The sequence below is a fragment of the Lissotriton vulgaris genome, chromosome 5 (genome assembly GCF_964263255.1).
Source record: "Lissotriton vulgaris chromosome 5, aLisVul1.2, whole genome shotgun sequence".
Classification (NCBI taxonomy): Eukaryota; Metazoa; Chordata; class Amphibia; order Caudata; family Salamandridae; genus Lissotriton; species Lissotriton vulgaris.
The window spans coordinates 1822257187-1822279691 of NC_141693.1; the positions used below are offsets into that span (position 1 = coordinate 1822257187).

General features: G+C 46.7%; 1 protein-coding gene across 2 annotated transcripts in view; it reads right to left on the minus strand.

Annotated features, from left to right (window-relative positions):
• The window catches only part of UBE2Z (ubiquitin conjugating enzyme E2 Z), a 92213-nt gene that overhangs the window by 34490 nt on the left and 35218 nt on the right, over nt 1-22505 (minus strand). Inside the window, exons 2-6 of one of the 2 annotated variants that reach the window (XM_086924242.1) lie at nt 19168-19230; nt 18812-18884; nt 17863-18050; nt 1255-1366; nt 216-328 (exon numbers count right to left, since the gene is read on the minus strand). In XM_086924242.1, the coding sequence (XP_086780368.1) occupies nt 216-328; nt 1255-1366; nt 17863-18050; nt 18812-18884; nt 19168-19230 (549 nt within the window). The remainder of the gene's footprint in view (nt 1-215; nt 329-1254; nt 1367-17862; nt 18051-18811; nt 18885-19167; nt 19231-22505) is intronic. The other variant, XM_086924243.1, reaches the window with a different exon arrangement.

Genomic DNA, 22505 nt, shown 5'->3' on the forward strand with positions numbered 1-22505 from the left:
TGCCACTTTCGTCTGTCCCACCACCCCTTCCACATCGCCACTGTATACCTAAACTCAAGTTCCTTTCTAAATGCCGTTACCATTAACCAGTGCCACCCCAAATTTGGTACAATGTCTAAGGACAGTCATTCCGGCCTCTCTTTCAGCCAACAGAATGCACGACAGCTCCACAGCATGCTGCAGGTTGAGAAAGGTCCACAGCCTCGCTTACATACCGTAAGGTTTCTGGGCACAGGCACTTTCCTTCCAGCATGTCACACACTGCTACTCGGATGGTTTCATGTCGGATGCATTCATTGTAATTTTTACTATCTCCGCAGTGTCTCTCCTACAAAACACAAAATACAAATTGAGACCCTCAGCCCCTCAATAATTCCTTTCTGTAACAGGTATGGTCACAGCCCTTATGGCACTGTAGAAAATGAAAGTGATTACTGAAAAGAAAAAAAAAAAAAAAAGAACGTGAAAGGACCCCATGCTAGACTTAACACAGATCACATAAATGGGGATGAATATTATATAAGAGAAAAGTCTACACAGTGGGTTACTCAAAAGACAGAGCAGTCACTGAACACGTGGAATAAGAGGGGGAAAAGCATAAAAGGATGCGAAAGTGCCATTAAAAGAACTAGGTTTCCAAAATGGAAGCAGTCTCTAGTCTGTGTCAGAAGACTGCATTTTTAGGTCTTGCCTACACTGTGCACACACTGTGCTGCTGGCGGCATCACCTACAATTCAATGGGCTTCTAACCGGCCCACAGCACTCCATTAGTAGTTTTCAGTGTTACTCTTGTTTGCAATCTTTAAATTGCTTGGTTCCCATAGGCTTCCCTTCCTTTTGTGTGTTAGATCCTCTCTGGAGCATGGACCACCTATATTTGTTCTTACTCGTCTTTTTGCATGGCACCATTTATTTTTTTAATATGCGTTTCATTGTTATTCCTGGATATGCACTATGCTCTATTTCTTTTAACTCTGATATACAGCTTCTTATTTATGTAGCTATAACGCTATCAGCAGTCTCTATTGACGTTTTAGTTACACCCACAACTGCCCTACTTTGGGCTGGTCAATTCCACTCTACTATGTAGACTGTTACGCTACTACGGTTGCTGTACAACATGGCTAAAAGACACTGGCTAATCCCATAGCTCTGACCTAGGCATGGCCTATTGGATTTGCCAATGCTTGTCTAATAATTGTTGGGAAGAGGTTATGCCGAAGCAGATGGCACATCGCCAGGTATAGTCTTACCTGCTCAAAGCCTGGTTCATTGTGATATGGGTTCTCCGTCATCAGAGACTGGATGGAGATGAGGACGGAGGAGATGCTCTGAGCCGGACTCCAGGCAGGGCCGGTCCACGTGCTGAATAAGGTAACAGCCATGGCGTTAGGCCCAGAACAAACAAGACCAACCACTGTCAGCACAATCTGAACTCGAGCAATGAACTCCCAATTTAAAGTAGTCTACAAAACACTACAACGACGAACACTGATGGTTTCTGCATGGACATTTGCAGACTGCTATCTTCTAACTACTATTCAAACAAGTGGAAAACCCAATATACCCTTGGAGGCTGGGCAATGCAAGTATTATCAGGTACGTATGCCTACAAGGGATTCATGCAAATGCAACTACAAATTCATATTCATTTCGGTATTAAATGTTAACAAGCTCTTTCCAGTAGCTTATAATTAAATGTCTTCAAATATAATGTAAATTATTTCCATGTGTGCAAATCTTCAAAATAATTTTTAAACACGGGTATATGTAACAAGTAAATTTATATTGGCAAAGCAATTTGCAAAAGGTACAAAAAGAAGTATAAAATACCAAATTGCTATTCAATAAAAAGCACAATGTAACTCGAAGTTTCCAATGATTTTGAGGTTACAGATACTTCTTAGTTACAACAGTGAACTTATTTTCACAACAATGTTGTGGCTTATACTACATAGGCAAAATAACAGGTCATTAAAAACGAATTTTGCAACATCAATCACGCATTCGATGCAGAGTGGAGAATGCCCCTCCAGTGGAACATTATTTAAAATTTAGCCACTCAGAAAAAGACAGGTTATGGTGGGTAATTGAGGTTGTCAAAACCATCAAAGACAGACAAATGTTGATCAGAAACTCACCCTTAAAGAAAATAAATGGATTTGTCACACTGACATCATTAAAGGTTTGAACTCTTCAACAGAATGCATTGTCCTGCTTTCTTTAATTATGTGTAAACTCCATCATGATTCATAGTGACCACTATAGGATTTGCTATAAATGAACTTACTGTGTTATATGCATTGATGTATCCTTTCAGGAGTTACTTTAAGTATGGTATAAGATTGTTTTGCACAACTCTATATGATTGACTGTACGAATATTGTGCAACATTTGAATTTGATTAAAAATGTAAAACAGACTATATAAAAGTGATTGCCACAATGAATGTGAGTGGCAACAAGATTTGGAATTGAATAGACAAACACTATGCTGAATAAATGCTGTAATAACAAAAACGTTTGAATGCACGTTTCAGTATTTTTCAATACTAAGTAATAAGTATAGCCCAGTGTTTTGTATTTGCTATATTATTCAAAGCGAGGGATTTCAATATCTGTATTTATATAGATTTGTATATCATATGGAGTGGTGTGGCTCACTGGTTAGAGGTGGCAGACCCGGGAGCAGAGGACGGCCTGGGACCAGGGTTCAATTCCCGACGCGGCAGGGTTGTGGACCAGGGTCAGCGGACTCTATAATTCTCACCTCGGTGCCTACTCTAACCAGGGATCACACTCGGCAACTCTGGGCATTAGCTTGCCTTATCTCCACAACGGCCCCCCACATACGCCGGGGATGCCTGGTTTCACCTTGGAGATACCCAGTAGGGACCATCTCACAGGGAAAGCCAGGACGGGTTCCCCAGCGGTCTATTCGCGCCAGGATACTCCGGTAGTAATTGAGCGCGGTATAAAACAACATATAACATAACATATAGATGGTAGACTGAAAAAAAGCCAGCTTCTGTTGGTTATACTATGATTAACTCCACTCATTTACTTTTTCTTGGGAAATGGGAACCCTTTTTTTCTTAATATTTCTTGCTTATTATTTATTGGAAAAGTCTGAAAATGCAAGTACGTTTAAAATACGACAGTTCGGGTCCAAATTTAAGTCTCCCCATTAAGATAGATTTAAACCTTGGACACAAATGATGCCCAGTAATAATTGTTGACGAAAAGCATCTTGTGGAATATAGCCAGATCAGTTTTCCAATATTCCAAGATGGCCACGAAAGTTCACCAGCCCTACATGTAGACTGAGTAGTCCTCTTTCTATAGTTCTAGAACGCGGTACGCGTAGGCTACAGTGCTTTATATAAACGCCATTTCAACACGAGCCCCTGAGAGGCCGACTGTTCAGGCAGCTGTATGTCAGCTGAAACGAGCCTCATCATAATATAGGTAAAACTAATTTCAGCATTGCAATTTCGCGCATCCACCCAGTTTGGTCTTTAATTAAAATTGTGACTTCTAGTTCTTAAATCTTCAGACTGATACATATTGCGGAAAAGAGAACTGACAAATTACCAATTTTAAGGCTGCGGCTTCATAACTGCCAGGTAAAGACTCAGTAATGGTATTTGTTTATTGTTCAGAAATCTATACTAAAGATAGATTCAAGTTCAAAAGACCTTTATTCGAATTTGATAAAATTCATAAAAGTACCAAACACAGCAAAAACACACATGTACATGTGATACAAAACAATTATATAAATAACATTCCATGATAACAAAGTAATTCATACAGTGATTGAGCAGTGAATTTCATTATCTTATAAAATTTTTACAGTAGTATCATTATGACTGGATTCTGATTTCAGGGACTTTCCATTGTCTTACGTGCACGTATGGCTAGTCTTAAAAAAGTGCTAGTGCGAAATGTCAGTTCATCAGTGTCCAGGGTAAGCAGCAACATATAAGATTCTTGAAGTGTGAGAGGTCTATGTTTTCTAAAATATGGGGTTAAAAGCCATTTGATATATCTCACATAAAATTTACAGAAAAATAGAAAGTGCAAATCATCTTGAGTGCTTATACCATCGCACGGGCAAGGAGTAAGGTCTGTACTATGTCAGTACCCCAAAGGAAAAGACAGCAAAAATTTCACAGTTCCAGCCCTTAAGCGAAACAATAAAGATCGCTCCCAGTTTGACATGGGGAGTGAAAGGTAGGGCGGCATAATTTGCATACAGAGACCATTTCCTATGTATTACTTGACCCTTGATTTCTGAGATTCTCTTCCTATGCGCTCATTGCGATAAAGTGCATAAAGTGCTTTTTGAACCTCGAATTTATCCTTTGGTTCGATTGCCGTTGGATCAGTGAACAAAATACCTCTACCAATTTCATTAAGTGATTTAAGAACTTCTTTGAACCAGGGAATCTGCATGCCATTTTCACAATTTAGGCAGTCCTTGATAATGTTTTGTGTAAGGACAGCAGCATCATTCCTCCAGATTCTAATCCAGAAGAGAACTGGTCTTGCTTTGATAAAATCACTTATAAAGGGGAGGTTAAGTTCATTATGGCAAATAAAATCAGAAGAGGAAATCGGTGCACCCAGCACTTTTCTACAGAAACGATTTTCCTCTCTTTGGATACTAATGCTACTATCCGATCCCCAAACTTCAGCTCCATACGTAGCGACAGGAGAACACTAATTTAAAAATCTTGACAATAGCCTTTGTGGCGCCAATTTTCTTTGGGCGGGGGAGACTCAGGACAGAATTGTTGGCTTTCGAGAACTTGCTCGTGGCGTGGGCCACATGCCCACTCCACGAGCTGTTCGCAGCGAAAACCAACCCCAGATAAGGAAACTTATGAACAGATTCTAGTTTATCTGTTCCAATTCGAATTGTGCTGAGTTTCCTTTTGCCCGGCCCGCAGGACATGATAAAAGACTTTTTAAAATTAACTTTCAGGTCCAGTCCCTCCATAAAATTTACAAAACTATGTACAAGCAGACGTAGGGCGTTAGGTGTACGTGCCATAAGGACAGCGTCGTCGGCATATAAAAGCACAGGTAAGAGATTGCCTAGAATTATTGGGACATCAGGGGTGGCTTTCTTTAGACAGTTGGACAGGCCGTTGATGTAAATGATAAACAGCAGGGGTGCTAGAACGCACCCCTGTCTCACCCCCCGCCCTATCTCAATGGCTCCCGATACCTCTCCGCCCATCCCGATACGTACCCGTGCTTTCAGGTCAGTATGGAGATAGGCTAAAAATCTAACTAGAGTTGCATCAAGGCCATTGGACAAGAGAATTAACCAAAGCTTAGATCTGTTCACAAGATCGAATGCGGATGAGAGATCCATAAAAGCTAGGTAGGCAGGGGATGAGCGGGCAATGCAATATTTGTCGATTATCAATTTTAGATTTAGACATTGCTCCACTGTTCCTACCCCGCTCCTAAACCCCATCTGACAAGGATCTAAAAAGTCAGTATCAGACGCCCATTCCAATACCCTATTATAAATTATACGTCCTAGTATTTTTAAAGTGTTATCCAGAAGGGAAATGGGACGATAATTTGCTGGGTCTGATCGGTCTCCCTTTTTGTAAATAGGAACGATGATACTAGTAGCCCAGGTGACAGGCATGGCTACTTGTGGGAGACTATTAAAGATGTTAAGGAGTATTGGTGACCATAGCTCGGCGTTGTATTTGATAATATCGATAGGGAAGCCGTCTGGTCCAGGCGCCTTGTTACCGAGGCTCTCTTTTATGGCTTTCCTGACTTCTTGGTCCAAAATCCGTAAACCTTCTGTTTGGCCTGTATTAGGGAGAAGATGCTCGTCAAAGGGGGCAGCATACATTTTAGAGAAATGGGTCTCCCAGGCTGCACTTGTTATATTGCAGCTGATTTGTGTAAGCTCTTTGCCCATTTCCCTCGTTCTCCTGACAGCCGACCAAAATGGGCCACTGCCACCCAGGTTGGCACTGATGACCAGCTTATCCCAGTGTTCGGAGAGCAAGTTTGCCTTCCTTTCCGATATTTTATCTTTGTAGTTTTTCCTGGCGGTTCGAACTACATCTTTGCACCTGGGTTTGGCAGAGAGGGCCTTTCTTAAATCTCTATTGGCCACGGAGCAAGATGAATCAAACCACCGTGGCTCTTTGCGTTCATTAGGGAGTGGGACTGACAGGAGGGTTTTTATATTTGAGCATAAAGCTTCAAAGTCTATGATCAATTTTTCGTTATTTATACTTGGGGAAGAGAGAGATTTCAACAAATCGGAATATGTCTCCTGAATAGTATCTATGATGGCCCCACAATCAATTCCCCTCCATTTTAGGCGAAGGCCATCAATTGAGGGTGTAATATCCCTTGCCCCATTTAGATTCATAAAAATTGGACTGGGTACAAAATTAAAAATAGCTAACAATGGATTGTGATCACTGAAAGACGTTTGCACCACAGAAGTTTTAGTTAAACAATCTGTTAGCAGTGGTGATGTAAATATGTAATCGATAATTGAACCGTTATCCCTGCCCTTAAACGTGGGGGCATAAGGAAAATTCATATCATACCCTACACTCATTACATCAACAAGATCAAAATCAGAAAGTATTCTAATCAGTTCCAAACCCCTGCGGTCATCACAATAATCAGGGTTAGTAGATCCATAGTTCTCTATAAGTTTCACATTAAAATCACCCCCTATCAGAATGCTAGTCTTAGTATCTACTGATAAGGAACAATCAATCATATTTAGAACCTTAGATAATGCGACAAAGTTTTTGTTCGGTACACCATAAAAATCATTGTTGTAAAAATTAATTAAATAAATCGTGGTCTTTGATTTCAGTTTGTATTCCAGGATTTGAATGTTGGGATTGGCAAGGTTATCTAGCTTCAGATCTCTGATTGTACCGCCAGACAGAATTCTAATCCCCATAAAAAGACCACCCACTGCTCGACCGAGACTAGGTTTTGCTGATGTCAAGCTAAAGCAGTGGTAGCCTTCAATGTGCAAATTATCAACAGCCCAAGTTTCTTGAAACATAAGTATGTCCGCATCATTAATTAGTTCAATCCATGCAGGGTCCGAGAGCTTAGATTCTAAGCCTGCAACGTTCCAGCTTAAAATTGATAAACCATGTTTGGTTCCATGCTTAGCAAGTCTGTTCCCAGTATTCCCATTATCATAGTGAGGTAGTTCATTGGAAATGGCCAGAATACTGTCAGACAATATAGTTTCTGTAAAAGCAGTTTGGACCTGGTACAATACAGCTGGAGTTGTGAGACCCTCTGAGTTACAAGCTTTCACATAGTTGCACATTTCTTTGTTGGTCGATATACTCAGTCAGTCCTGTTCGTCTAGAGAAGATAAGTAATCAAACCGATTGTAAGTGGGGATGTTATACATTGGCCTAGTTTCAGTCATCGGTGCAAACTGGAACGGGTTAGAGATTGGGTAAAGCCTATCTCTGTAATTGCTCTGATGCATGGTTGGGGCTTGAAAGTACTGCGGAGGGTTGGGAGTTGGGATTGGCATTGGGGGTTGAGGATGCCAGTTACGGCTGTTAGAGTGGATGGCGTTTGGGTTCTGATCCTGGATAAAAAGGGGTGATTTAATCCTTGCTCCAAAGTTCAGATCCTGGTAAGGATTTGTGGGGAGATTAGCCGTGGCTTGTTCGGGGGGTATCAGATGTCTGTAAAAGTATCCTAAGGGAAGGAGTGTGGTGTTGAATTCCCAGGGCGATGGTAAAGGGGCACTAGCAAGGGTTTTCTCTGCCCATTGTGGGTTTCTAAAGCTTATGGTGACACAGTCGCCCTCAAATTTTTTCCTGAGTGGGCCTATCCAACCCACTCGCTGTGTGTTGATAATCTCCCTTGCACCATCGATAGGGTAATTGCAATTGGCAATTAGCCAGTGCAAGGTTTTGTTTTTGAGGGATGTGGGATTTTCGTCCTGATCCTTCCTTAGCTTGGTAACATTTACTAACACTAATACATATGTGCCGCATTCCGGCGGAAGGTTAATGCGGGTAGGGACTTGCCTAACTGTTTTTGGTATTGATTGGGCCGTGGTAGGGCTGCTTGTTGAAATTGCAGACTGACCTGTGGTAGTCCCATTTGGTGGTTTAGTGTTAATGTTGGTGTTAGTGCCAGGGTCCTTCCTTTTGTCTGAGGCTGCGTTATTGATATGCAATGTTGGTGTTTTTTTCTGACTAGTGGTTGGACCATTAACCAATATGGCAGGTGGAGCTTTGTGTGCAGTGTTTGAGTTTGTTGGAGGTGCCTGAGGAATATTGGTTTTGGTGCCTGCTGTTTTAGTGGTATTACTATTATTTGTGCTTTTTGCAGGACCTTCCTTCAGGAAATTCTTAATAGGGATACTCAATTCGGCTAATTGTTTTTCTATTCGAGTAAGCCTATTTTCAATGGGGGATAAATAAATGCTTAATAATTCCCCCAACCTTTCCAACATAGGGTCGTGTGCATTGTCAGTGTTATCAATGGTATCCATTGTTCTGCCCTGCTGGACCATTTCGCTTTCATCCCCTTGAGAGATTACCGTGACCCTGCTCGCATTGTGGTTAGGGACAGAGTTGGTATTTTTCCCAGACTTTCTTTGTACCCGGCCATATTTCCTGTCCTTAGTAATCCGGGGCTTCGGTGCATGTAATTTCTGTTTTTGGACTGCACCCTCTCGTCTACCTCTCAGTTGCCTGGTGTTGTCAGCAGATATTGCTTTAGGAGAGGGGTTGATGGGTAGATCTGGAGTTTTTTCTAAGTCCGTGCTGATATCAGTGTCTGAATCTAACAGGGGAATGGAGGCTGAGAGGTTGACCTCACTAGGAATGGTATGAATGTCAGCACATACATCAAGTAAGGGTCTGATGTTGTTTGGCATAGCCTGTGCAGGTGTAGTAGCAGCGGCAATAAGGCCAAGTGAATAGCGTTTGGCATGTGCCAGATCTTGTGATACCCTGCGTTCTAAAAGGCTAATGCCCTGATTGATGGCATCATTGGCCTTAGTTATAAAATGGTCGATGGGGCCGGTCACAGGGCCAGCCCCAGTGGCAGCTGTTTTACTGCGGGTACCCCTTGGAGACATGCTGAGAATTGCTTACCCTTATTCAAGGAAATGGGTAACTACACAGTACAACAAACAAAATTGTTAGTGACAGCGAGCAGATAGTCCCAACCGCAGTGAACAACAATATTTACGGTATCAACAGTTCCCAAATGGTGGGTGACCAATGAGTCACAAGAAAGTAACTTATGGATAAGCGATAGGGGAAGGGCCCGTCCAGTCCTCCTCGTGCCTCTGAGGGCCACAGAGGGCCCGCCCTTGTCCCGGGCTTCTCCCAGTCGCTCCCGCGCGCGACTCGCAGGGCGAGAGGGGGTGTCAGCCTTTTGCAGGCGCCTCCGGGCGCTCTCGGCGCGTCACGCTCGCGCTTCCGCCCCTCAGGCTGCTGGGGCTTGTAGTTTGGATCTGCTCCGGTCCAGCGTCTTTCAACCCGCCTCCGCCGTTCCCCTCACGGCTGTGCCCGATGGCAAGTGACCAGGTAAGGCTCTGGTGTTCCCGCCTGAGCTCCCAGGGGGTTAGCCTTTTGCAGGCGCCTCCGGGAGCTCTCGTCGCATCACGCTCGCGCTTCCGCCCCTCAGGCTGCTGGGGCTTGTAGTTTGGATCTGCTCCGGTCCGGCGTCTTTCAACCCGCCTCCGCCGTTCCCCTCACGGCTGTGCCCGATGGCAAGTGACCAGGTAAGGCTCTGGTGTAGATATATTTTCAGGGGGCGAAATATTCGTCCCTAACAACAATGGGTGACATTCGACCAATAATCTTTTATGTCCTTTATTAGTAATAAAGGTTTTTAATCTTGTTTTTTTTAAAGGTCATGTTTAGTAAGGTCTTCGATATCACAGACCACAGCTAAAAGGAAAGCTACTTCAATAGTTTGATTGCGGACATTAGCGCGATGCACAGATGTAAAAAACAGACTTTGTGACAATACAATTTTCTCTAGGCATGGCAGACTATATAACCCTCGTCCTGTCGCTGTCCAGTTCATATGAGAATTGATCTAATAATTATGTGGTGTATTTTTGGCAACATACAAGGAGCCACTATAACAGTATGCATTCGCACTGATATTACCAACAGCTCGATTAATATGTACCGCAATTAAAAATAGCTAGGATTTAAACTATGATCTCTATTAACTTGGCATATTAAATAGTTGTGCGGTGAACATGACTGCTTCCTAACAAATAATCATCATTTTTAGGGCTCGCCTGCTGATGCGCTTCTGCGCATCGCTGGCGAAGCTCTATTACGGCTTATCCAGTGTTGATCCACCACTGGCGATTCCACTGGCGATTTCTTCAAGTGCATGTGCTTTTTAGGTCATTGCGCAAGCGCAAGCCCTAAAAAGCGCGTGCACAATGCCACCAGCCCCCTGCCTGCCTGCCTCGCATTACCAGATCAAAGGCAGCCCAGCCCCCCTCCCACAAGCTTCTCAGCGTGTGCTCTGCCTCAGGCCTGCATTTCTCCTCCCCTCGGGCAAACAGATAGCCGCAATAACACCCTCCCTGCTCAGCTTTTTTTTCTCAATTTCTCCCCGTCTACACTTCCCATTAGGAGCCCTTCCTCCCCCCAGATAATCTATCTCCATAAGAGATAAGCAGCTCTTCCACCATCTCAAACCCGTATTAGTGCTCCTCACTATGCATGTTTTTACTTAGAAAATCAGCACAATGCAGCAGTGTGACATCAAGCCAGGTTCATCGACATCACTGCAAAAGTAAAGTTTTTATTCCCCATTTCCTCTTCAAGAAAGTGACTGCGCATCAGCCTCTATGGATCAGAAAGCGGAGCCCCTCCACTGACCGGGCTGCGAGTCAAATGGCCATGTTTCACAAATTATGGTTTTCGTGGTCTTATTCTGGAGTAGCCCTGTTGGCAAGAGAGGAAAGAGCAAGGCTCTGACAGTCAGTCCTCCTCTGCTTCATAGTATGCCGCGCCACTATAGTAAGTTGAACAAGGGATATTATTTGACAGAAAGAGGCAACCTGCATCTATTCACGGAAATACATTGAGCAGTCTACATTTTTATTTTTTAAAGCTACATACAATGCACCATAACTATTCTAGGTCTACAAATGGAAATACATAACAAGCAATATTTTTATTTATTTTTTAAGAGGTGCATACTTAAAAAAATGATTACAAAAATTAAACATCAACTAGTAATTAAAAAACCTAGCAATTAAGATATGCCACGTCAAATAATAACTTTTGTCGCCAATTAATTATCAGTGTCTGGAATGGATATGGTCACACCCTCACTCACCCTCAACCCCTCACCCTCACTCACCCACACCCTCACTCACCCTCAACACCTCACCCTCAACCCCTCCCTCACGCTCACCCACCCTCACCCTCACTCACCCTCAACACCTCACCCTCACTCACCCTCAACCCCTCACCCTCACTCACCCTCAACCCCTCACCCTCACCTCCTCACCCTCAACACCTCACTCACCCCCACGCTCACCCTCACGCTCACCCACCCTCACGCTCACCCACCCTCACTCACCCTCAACCCCTCACCCTCACTCACCCTCAACCCCTCACCCCCTCACTCATCCTCAACCCCTCACCCTCACTCACCCTCAACCCCTCACCCTCACTCACCCTCAACCCCTCACTCACCCTCAACCCCTCACCCTCACTCACCCTCAGCCCCTCACCCTCACCCTCACTCACCCTCGAACCCCTCACCCTCACTCACCCTCACTCACCCACCCTCACTCACCCTCAACACCTCACCCTCACTCACCCTCAACACCTCACCCTCAACCCCTCACCCTCACCCACCCTCAACCCCTCACCCACCCTCACTCACCCTCAACCCCTCACCCTCAACCCCTCACCCACACCCTCACTCACCCTCAACACCTCACCCTCAACCCCTCCCTCACGCTCACCCACCCTCACCCTCACCCTCACTCACCCTCAACACCTCACCCTCACTCACCCTCAACCCCTCACCCTCACTCACCCTCAACCCCTCACCCTCACTCACCCTCACTCACCCTCAACTCCTCACCCTCAACACCTCACTCACCCTCACGCTCACCCTCACGCTCACCCACCCTCACCCTCAACACCTCACTCTCACTCACCCTCAACCCCTCACCCTCACTCACCCTCAACCCCTCACCCTCAACCCCTCACTCACCCTCACTCTCACTCATCCTCTATCACCCTCAACCCCTCACCCTCACTCACCCTCAACCTCTCACCCTCACTCACCCTCAACCCCTCACCCTCACTCACCCTCAACCCCTCACCCTCAGCCCCTCACCCTCAGCCCCTCACCCTCAACCCCTCACCCTCAACCCCTCACCCTCACTCACCCTCACCCTCACTCACCCTCAACCCCTCACCCTCACTCACCCTCACTCACCCTCACCCACCCTCACTCACCCTCAACACCTCACCCTCACTCACCCTCAACCCCTCACTCACCCTCAACACCTCACCCTCAACACCTCACTCACCCCCACGCTCACCCTCACGCTCACCCACCCTCACCCTCAACACCTCACCCTCACTCACCCTCAACCCCTCACCCTCAACCCCTCACCCTCAACCTCTCACCCTCACTCATCCTCTATCACCCTCAACCCCTCACCCTCAACCTCTCACCCTCACTCACCCTCAACCCCTCACCCTCACTCACCCTCAGCCCCTCACCCTCAACCCCTCACTCACCCTCACCCTCACTCACCCTCAACCCCTCACTCACCCTCAACCCCTCACCCTCACTCACCCACCCTCACTCACCCTCAACACCTCACCCTCACTCACCCTCAACACCTCACCCTCACTCACCCTCAACCCCTCACCCTCACTCACCCTCAACCCCTCACCCTCACTCACCCTCAACTCCTCACCCTCAACACCTCACTCACCCTCACGCTCACCCACCCTCACCCTCAACACCTCACCCTCACTCACCCTCAACCCCTCACCCTCACTCACCCTCAACCCCTCACTCACCCTCACTCTTACTCATCCTCTATCACCCTCAACCCCTCACCCTCACTCACCCTCAACCCCTCACCCTCACTCACCCTCAACCCCTCACCCTCACTCACCCTCAACCTCTCACCCTCACTCACCCTCAACCCCTCACCCTCACTCACCCTCAACCCCTCACTCACCCTCAGCCCCTCAACCCCTCACCCTCACTCACCCTCACCCACCCTCAACCCCTCACCCTCACTCACCCTCAACACCTCACCCTCACCCTCACCCTCAACACCTCACCCTCACTCACCCTCAACCCCTCACCCTCACCCACCCTCACTCACCCTCAACCCCTCACCCCCTCACCCTCACCCTCACTCACCCACCCTCACTCACCCTCAACACCTCACCCTCACTCACCCTCACTAACCCTCAACACCTCACCCTCACTCACCCTCAAACTCAACATACATACATACATACCCTCACTCACCCTCACTCACCCTCAACCACTCACCCTCACTCACCCTCACTCACCCTCACCCTCACTCACCCTCACCCTCACCCTCACTCACCCTCACCCTCACTCACCCTCACCCTCACTCACCCTCAACCCCTCACCCTCACTCACCCTCAACCCCTCACCCTCACTCACCCTCAACCCCTCACTCGCCCTCACTCTCACTCATCCTCACTCATCCTCACTCACCCTCACTCACCCTCACCCACCCTAACTCACCCTCACCCTCACTCACCCTCAACCCCTCACCCTCACTCACCCTCAACCCCTCACTCACCCTCAACCCCTCACCCTCACTCACCCTCAACCTCACTCACCCTCACCCACCCTCAACCCCTCATCCTCACCCACCCTCAACCCCTCATCCTCACCCACCCTCAACCCCTCATCCTCACTCACCCTCAACCCCTCACCCTCACTCACCCTCAACCCCTCACCCTCACTCAACCTCAACCCCTCACCCTCACCCAACCTCAACCCCTCACCCTCAATACCTCACCCTCACTCACCCTCACTCACCCTCAACCCCTCACCCTCACTCACCCTCAACCCCTCACCCACACCCTCACTCACCCTCACTCGCCCTCACACACCCTCACACGCCCTCACCCTCACTCACCCTCACCCTCACTCACCCTCAACCTCACTCACCCACCCTCAACCCCTCATCCTCACTCACCCTCACTCACCCTCAACCCCTCAACCCCTCACCCTCAACCCCTCAACCCCTCACTCACCCTCAACCCCTCACCCTCACTCACCCTCACCCTCACTCACCCTCACCCTCACTCACCCTCACCCTCACTCACCCTCAACCCCTCACCCTCACTCACCCTCAACCCCTCACCCACACCATCACTCACCCTCACTCACCCTCACTCGCCCTCACTCGCCCTCACTCGCCCTCACTCACCCTCACCCTCAACACCTCACCCTCACTCACCCTCAATGCCTCACCCTCACTCACCCTCAATGCCTCACCCTCACTCACCCTCAACACCTCACCCTCAACCCCTCACTCACCCTCACTCTAACTCACCCTCACTCACCCTCACTCACCCTCACCCACCCTCAACCCCTCATCCTCACTCACCCTCACTCACCCTCAACCCCTCACCCTCACTCACCCTCAACCCCTCACCCTCAACCCCTCACCCTCACTCACCCTCACCCTCAACCCCTCACCCTCACTCACCCTCAACCCCTCATCCTCACCCTCACTCACATTCACCCTCACCCTCCCTCACTCACCCTCACTCACCCTCACTCATTCACCCTCACTCACCCTCACCCTCACTCACCCTCACCCTCACTCACCCTCACTCACCCTCAACCCCTCATCCTCACTCACCCTCATCCTCACTCACCCTCAACCCCTCACCCTCACTCACCCTCACCCACCCTCAACCCCTCACCCTAACTCACCCTCACCCTCCCTCAACCCCTCACCCTCACTCACCCTCAACCCCTCACCCTCAACCCCTCACCCTCACTCACCCTCAACCCCTCACCCTCACTCACCCTCAACCCCTCATCCTCACCCTCACTCACCCTCACTCACATTCACCCTCACCCTCCCTCACTCACCCTCACTCACATTCACCCTCACTCACCCTCACCCTCACTCACCCTCACCCACCCTCAACCCCTCATCCTCACTCACCCTCATCCTCACTCACCCTCAACCCCTCACCCTCACTCACCCTCAACACCTCACCCTCACTCACCCTCAACCCCTCACCCCCTCACCCTCAACCCCTCACCCTCAATCCCTCACCCTCACTCACCCTCAACCCCTCACCCTCACTCACCCTCAACCCCTCACCCTCACTCACCCTCAACCCCTCACCCCCTCACCCTCAACCCCTCACCCTCACTCACCCTCAACCCCTCACCCTCACTCACCCTCACTCACTCACCCTCACTCACTCACCCTCACCCTCTCTCACCCTCAACCCCTCAGCCTCACCCTCACCCTCACCCTCAACACCTCACCCTCACTCACCCTCACCCTCACTCTCAACCCCTCACCCTCACTCACCCTCACCCTCTCTCACCCTCAACACCTCACCCTCCCTCACCCTCAACCCTTCACCCTCACTCACCCTCAACCCCTCACCCTCAACCCCTCACTCACCCTCACTCTCACTCACCCTCACTCAACCTCAACCCCTCAGCCTCACCCTCACCCACCCTCAACACCTCACCTCACCCTCACTCACCCTCAACCCCTCACCCTCCCTCACCCTCAACCCCTCACCCTCAACCCCTCACCCTCGACCCCTCCCCCTTAACCCCTCACCCTCACTCAGCCTCACTCACCCTCAAAACCTCACCCTCACTCACCCTCAACACCTCACCCTCACTCACCCTCAACACCTCACCCTCAACCCCTCACCCTCACCCTCACTCACCCTCACAACACATATTGTGTTACAATAGGTGTCACATTTGCAAAAGATAAAACTATTGGCATTGTAAATAACAAAGCTATTAATTCGCTATTTTCAAAACAAGCACATAAATAAAAAATGTGTCCTTTACAATACCAATAGCTCAAACTTTCCTAATGCAAGACCTATTGCATTGCTGTGCTTCTCTCCCCTGCTGCACTCTCCTGCTCTCTAGAGATGTGGCCTAACGACAAGAGCTGCCATCTAAGTCACGTAAATACAAAATATGTTGCATTCCAAATGCTATAGGTGTCACATTCGCAAAAGTTATAACTATTGGCATTGTAAATGACAAAGCCATCAATTTAGCAATTTTAAAAACCAACAAATAAATAACATATGTCATTTACAATACCAATAACTCCAACTTTTCTAATGCGAGACCTATTGCATTTCCAATGCTTGTTCTCTCTAGCATTTTATGCTGTTACAAGTGGTAGGCTATTGAGCTACCACTCGATCTGATTGTAGAACACAGAATAAACGTTATCCACATCACTTCTGAAGTAAGTGTATAAAGCTCCCTGTTGGCTTTAGATGCTCTCCTTTCACATCTCTAGGTGTTTTCTTTTATACAGATGGAAAGAGCAATTCCTCTCCTTTATTCACATTTCTGCATCTCTGGGTTTATATACTTCGGTTTCATATTCTTTGTCTCTCATCCACACAGAGGCTATTCTTTATTTTTTTAATCTAATATTTCGATGAACACACTAACTGCTGATTCATTCCGTGTCTATATAGAGGACATTCATCGATATACTTAATGTCCAGAGGATGGTCTAGCCGATCCAAACATTAGACCGAAACATCGCCCGTCACACCTATTTCTCAGTACAATTGAATTGAAGGACATGCTGTCTGTGAAGTTAGTCACATTTCCTTACAATTGTTGTGAAAAGGTGTTCACTATTGGAACTAAGTAGTATCTGTAACATCAAATTCATTGTAAACTTCGAGTTACATTGTGCTTTCTATTGAATAATGTTTATACTTGTTTTGTACCCTTTGCAAATTGGTTTGCTGATATAAGTTTACTTGTTGAATACATATACCCGTGTTTAAACATTCTTTTGAAGATTTGCACATATGGAAATAATTGAAATTATATTGTTAGAAATGTAATTATAAGCTACTGGATATAGCTTGTTAACACTGAATTGAGAAATTATTATGAATTTGTAGTTGAATGAATACCTGTTAAAAGATCTTCTAACTATAGCAGCCAAAGAGGCTTCCAAGCAAATGAGGCAAATGACAGCGAATCAGTTCAGGAACTAGCAACTGCAAGGACTCCCTCCCACGAATGCTTTGAGGAGGATTTGCATCAGTCTATTCATATTAAATTAAGGGGGCATGGGCACGTGCAGGTTCTCCTACTTTAGTTTCAGTGGAAAACAATGTGACAACTATTACAGTAACTGCCAGAGCTGCCGACATAGGAGCTGGGGATCCAGGTTCGAGTCTCGGCGTTGGCACAGCATCCTGTGATCCTGGGCAAAACACAACCTCCCCGTGCCCATGGACAGCGCCTGGATACCCTCACAGCAGATCAGACGTGCTGTACAAAAAAAAGTATTTAAAAACGGGTACACACTTTTGCGGCTGACGGAGCAGTAATCACCCTCCATATTTGTTAGTCAGCCCACCCTTTCACGACCACCAGAGGCCCATTTTAAGCTGAAGCTTTGGGTTGAAACAAAGCTGGGGCGGTCTGAGGTTTCTTTGAGTAGGCCAACGCAACACTCGCTTTAACTATATACACATACACTACTGAAAAAACGACTTACAAGTCCACATGAACTGCTTCTCAGCAGAGAACTCTTACCCCAGAATGCTCAGGCAGACTTTGCCGTTGCGGTAGAAGTTTGGGTTAAAACGGACGGTATTGTTCCCAGTCGTCATCAGCTTGACACGCGGTGGATGAATGGGATAATCTGGTGGGCATCGGAACAGGAACAAGAAGAAACCCCCTTCATAAGGCGTGTCAAATGGGCCTGTGATTAGTGCATGAATCTGTAAAAGATGTACCCCCAAAACATCAGCCGTGGGCCCAAGTACTACAGAGCATTCTCCCTTCCAACCAACGACCTGGGAGCCAAGAAAACTGCAAGTCACACACTCCAGTTGCAGCAGGGCAGGGTCAAATTATGCAGCAAGAAAAGGCAAATTAAACGGTGCAATGTAGCACCCTTTGTGCTAGTAGGACTTCATTATTGTGTAATTTTTAAACTTATTAAAACTGTCCGGGCATTGGATGCCCCTCATTAGTACAAGCTTAACACCCAAATATAGTAATAAGCAACAGAAAGGTGACCTGTCAACCTTTGCAAAGGGCCCTACATGGCACGGCAACAAGTGGCACTGCATTTTTATTAACTTTTGAATGGTTTAAGCTAGGAACCATTTTTTTTGTTAAAATCTCCAGATTATGTGGCAGATTAATTATGTGGCAAGGGCGGCTTATCTATATTTATGCGAAAATCACAGATTCCTGTGGCGTGGTCTTACCCCATCTACAAACCAGGCTACTATAACCACTCAAATCACTCTCTGCATAGGTAACCGCCTACCCACTCCAATGAAGATTTATTTTATACTCAATGCCACTGTACACCCAAGATCCCAGCAACACACATACAATCTTCTTCATCACCCACTGGAACTAGCAGTACACACATTAAACTCCATTTAGGCATGGTTCTTTGTTGATTTACAAGCACATACAGCACAAAAGATTGAATAAAACAGCTTCTCTATGCCAGGGGCTCGCCTACCTTTGTCATGTCGTGTGGATCAGGCACAACAAACATTCCTGGAGGGGGTTCTTTGTAGATCGACATAATGTCTCTGAACAAGAGAAAAGGTTTAATTAAGACTTCCAGACACAGGCAGTATGCACACACGTTTTGTGGGTGGGTAGAAGAAGAATATACACATAACTGCAGCAGCGCAAATGACTTCACTTGGTATACAGCGATGAGTACCTAAGGAATTGTAATAGAGGTACGCTCTATAAAGCTTGAGAAAATGCTGGAATTTTAATGTGAAGGGAAAATTGAGATTGCTCCTTTCAGATATGCAATGTGTGCTGCAAAAACGGGGAAGGCTACCATTTGTAAAAGTCACTTACCTCTTGATGCGACAAAACTCAAATACTGAATGAAAGAAAAGGCCAGGGCTAACTCTCACCAGGCTAGGAGGAAATCAAGAAGCAATGAGATCTAGCCAATTTGACATTTCTTTTAACTCCACAAAAAAGTCTGCTAGGGTAACGAGCATTGGCAAAGCACAAGTGTTGTGTAACATGGATTAAAGTTTTTATTTTAAACAAGGTTGGCTGCGACATGGCGTTTGAAAACATACTATACGATGCCACACTGCACAAGAGCACACCGTATGCCTGCCAGCTACACAATTGCACAACTCGGAGGGCACATGGGGAGAAGAAACGGGTGGGGGGGATTGGAAGAAGAAACAGATGGGGTTGGTTTAAAAGGGAGGGAAAAAAAGTTTGGAGTAAAACAAACAGCAAAGGACAGTTGGAGGCGGCTCCGGAGGAAGCAAGCAATGGAGGGGAGAACGGATGAGGGTGGTGGTCTGTTGACTGGTCAAGCAACAGGAGGTGAGAGGGGACAAGCAGCGAGTGGAAGGGAACAGGGAAAGCAGCAACAATCGCAGGCACGGAAAGGACAGTTGGAGGCAGCTATGGGTAAAGCAAACATTGAAGGGAAAAGCAATAAATGTCGGTCAGGGCGGTATCTATGGATGTGAGCAACAGGAGATGAGAGGGGGCAAGTAGCAACAGAAGGGAGGTGGTGATGGTTTGGGGATGGGAGGGTGTTAGAGGCAGCCTGCAAAATGATGCACTCTAGAGCGCTACAGTTCAAAATTAAGCCCCCAAGGAGGCAGTACTTGGTCCAAGGTCCACAGCATGGACACGCACGAAGCCGGAGGAGGAACCCGGAGACAAGGAGGAGGCGCGGTTTAAAAAGAATCAAGAACAAGCATTTGCAATGCAATAGGTCTCGCAGTTACACGAGATAAAGCTATTGCATTGTAAATGACAATGCCTTTTATTTATGTTTTTAAAATGAAAACAAATATAAAAGGCATTGTTATTTGCAAGGTCAATAGCTCAAACTTTTTTTTGTTTTTTTGTCCTCATACACCACCATGGTTACCGATGCACATTCAAGGGGGGTCACGATATGCTGACACAGATTGTCAAACTGGCAGGGATAAAACGAGATCGAAACCGGCATCCCTCAGCACAAACGTTTCCCTCCTAAGCCATGCATCTTAAAAACCAAATGACCTAAAAATAGGTACTATTCGGTGGAAGTTACAAGCCAGATCGGGCCGGGCTTAGCACCGGACAAAAGGCTCTACAAATGGTGTGCTAACCAGAGTAGCTTAATCATTGGACTCGGGGAGAAAAAAAAAACCCCGGGCAACTTAATGCTCCCATGACAACAAATGCCAAAAGGACATACTACTTCGATGTCCGGCCCTAGCCAGATCCAGTTGTGAGACCTGCAGGACGGATACCTACCAGTCGTTGAGGGAGGGAGGAAGAGGGTCCTTCCACTTTTTACAGATCTCCCTTCTGGCCAATAAAATAGAATAGAACACCAGCTTTTTAGCTGTGGTCTGCACCCCATCCAGGATCCCGAAAATCACAAGGGGAAGCTGCATAGATACTTGAAAGCCCTGCGATACCGTGAGAATGTTACTGATCGCATCCCAAAAGTGGACAAACTGGGGCATTCAAAGAACATGTAGGCATCAGAAGCGGCTACCGAGCCACACTTGGCGCACGCTACTATCTTTCGCACAGTGAATTTAGAAAGTCTAAGGGGAGAATAGTATGCCCTGTGTAGGGTTAAGAGATGGTTTCTTCGTAACCAAGCAGGCTTCACGATGTTCCATAAAAGGCCAAATGAGGCGGACCACAGCTCCTGCAGGTTATGGCCAATTAAAGTCGATCCCCACAACTGGTCCGGTAACGTAAAGTCTCCATCTATTTCTTCCAGTATAGATTTATACCACAGGGAAATATCCTTTCTGGCTGGAGCCATGTCCACTAACCTTGAGACTAGCTGACTGTAACCCCCCCAAGAGGAGACTTAGTCCCTTGAGCGGGTAAGAGGTTGTAGGAATGAGTCCAGCTAACAATTTGCATATATTTAAACCTTGCAGAATTGGGGCCGATTTTGTTCCTAAGATGTTCCCATGTAAGCAGGTCCCCCTCAAAAAAGAGGTCACCCCACACTTCCAACCCAGCTTCTTTTAACGGGACCGCTAAGCTATCTCCTAACCAGGCGAAACTTTCTGGGAGGCCCCATAAAGGAGTCCTATTGCAAAGACCTTCAGCTTAATTTTTTTTTTAAATTTCGGGCTTCCAAATTTGAATAAGAAGCCAGACTGACTGACTCCCTCCCCTTCAAGCAAAGCTGAAAACATGGACCCTACCCCGTAGTCGGTAGGCATTTTTAACAACATACGGGTATGAGATAACTGAAATGCTTATGCATATAATTTTAGGTCTGGGGCAGCCAACCCCTTCTCCCTGCGCTGTCTGATTTTCTTCCAAGCAATTCTTGGAAGCTTCCTGTCCCAAATAAAAGATTAAACTTCCGACTGTAACTTAGATATTAAGGATTGGTTAAAGTAAAGAGGGATGGTGTTAAATAAGAAAGAAACTTTAGGTAGGATTGACATTTTAATCAAATTTACTCTCCCAATCAATGAAAGCAGAAGATGGACCCATGCCTGCATCAACTTATGACAGTCTTTAGCTATTGCGGAAAAATTTACTGAAGCAATTAGATTGATATTTTTCACAATATTCAGGCCCAGATACCGCATCGAGGAACTAGACTGTATATTCGTGGCCCTCACATCATCATTCCATACCAGCATCTCAGTTTTTGCAGCATTAACCTCATAGCCCGACACTTGCCCGAAGTTTCGAGCAATTTTTAATACTGCAGGAAGTGCAGAAGAGACCTCAGATGTAAGAATAAGGACATCGTCCGCATATAGGGCTACTTTTCTCTCCCATCCTCTACACATTAAAGATTTGATATTAACATCCTCCCTAAGTTGTTGAGCAAAGGGTTCGATATAAAAAGCGAATAGGAGAGGGCAACCCTGCCGCGTCCCCCTCGAGATGGTAAAAGGGTCGGATAGCTCTCCGTTGACCAGAAGGCGCGCTGATGGATTCCGATATAGAAGACCAACAGTACGTCGAAAACCCTCACTACGTTGAACTTGGCCAAGCCCTCCGACAGGTACGCCCAATTAACCCTGTCGAAGGCCTTGGTTGCATCAAACGTAAGAGCAGCTAACGGGAGGGACTCAACCGATGCCATATCGATGGCCCCTATCAGGTCGTATGTTAACTCATACAATTGGCGCCCCTTCACAAACCCCTTCTGATCTTGATGTAAGACTGAAGGGGCAACC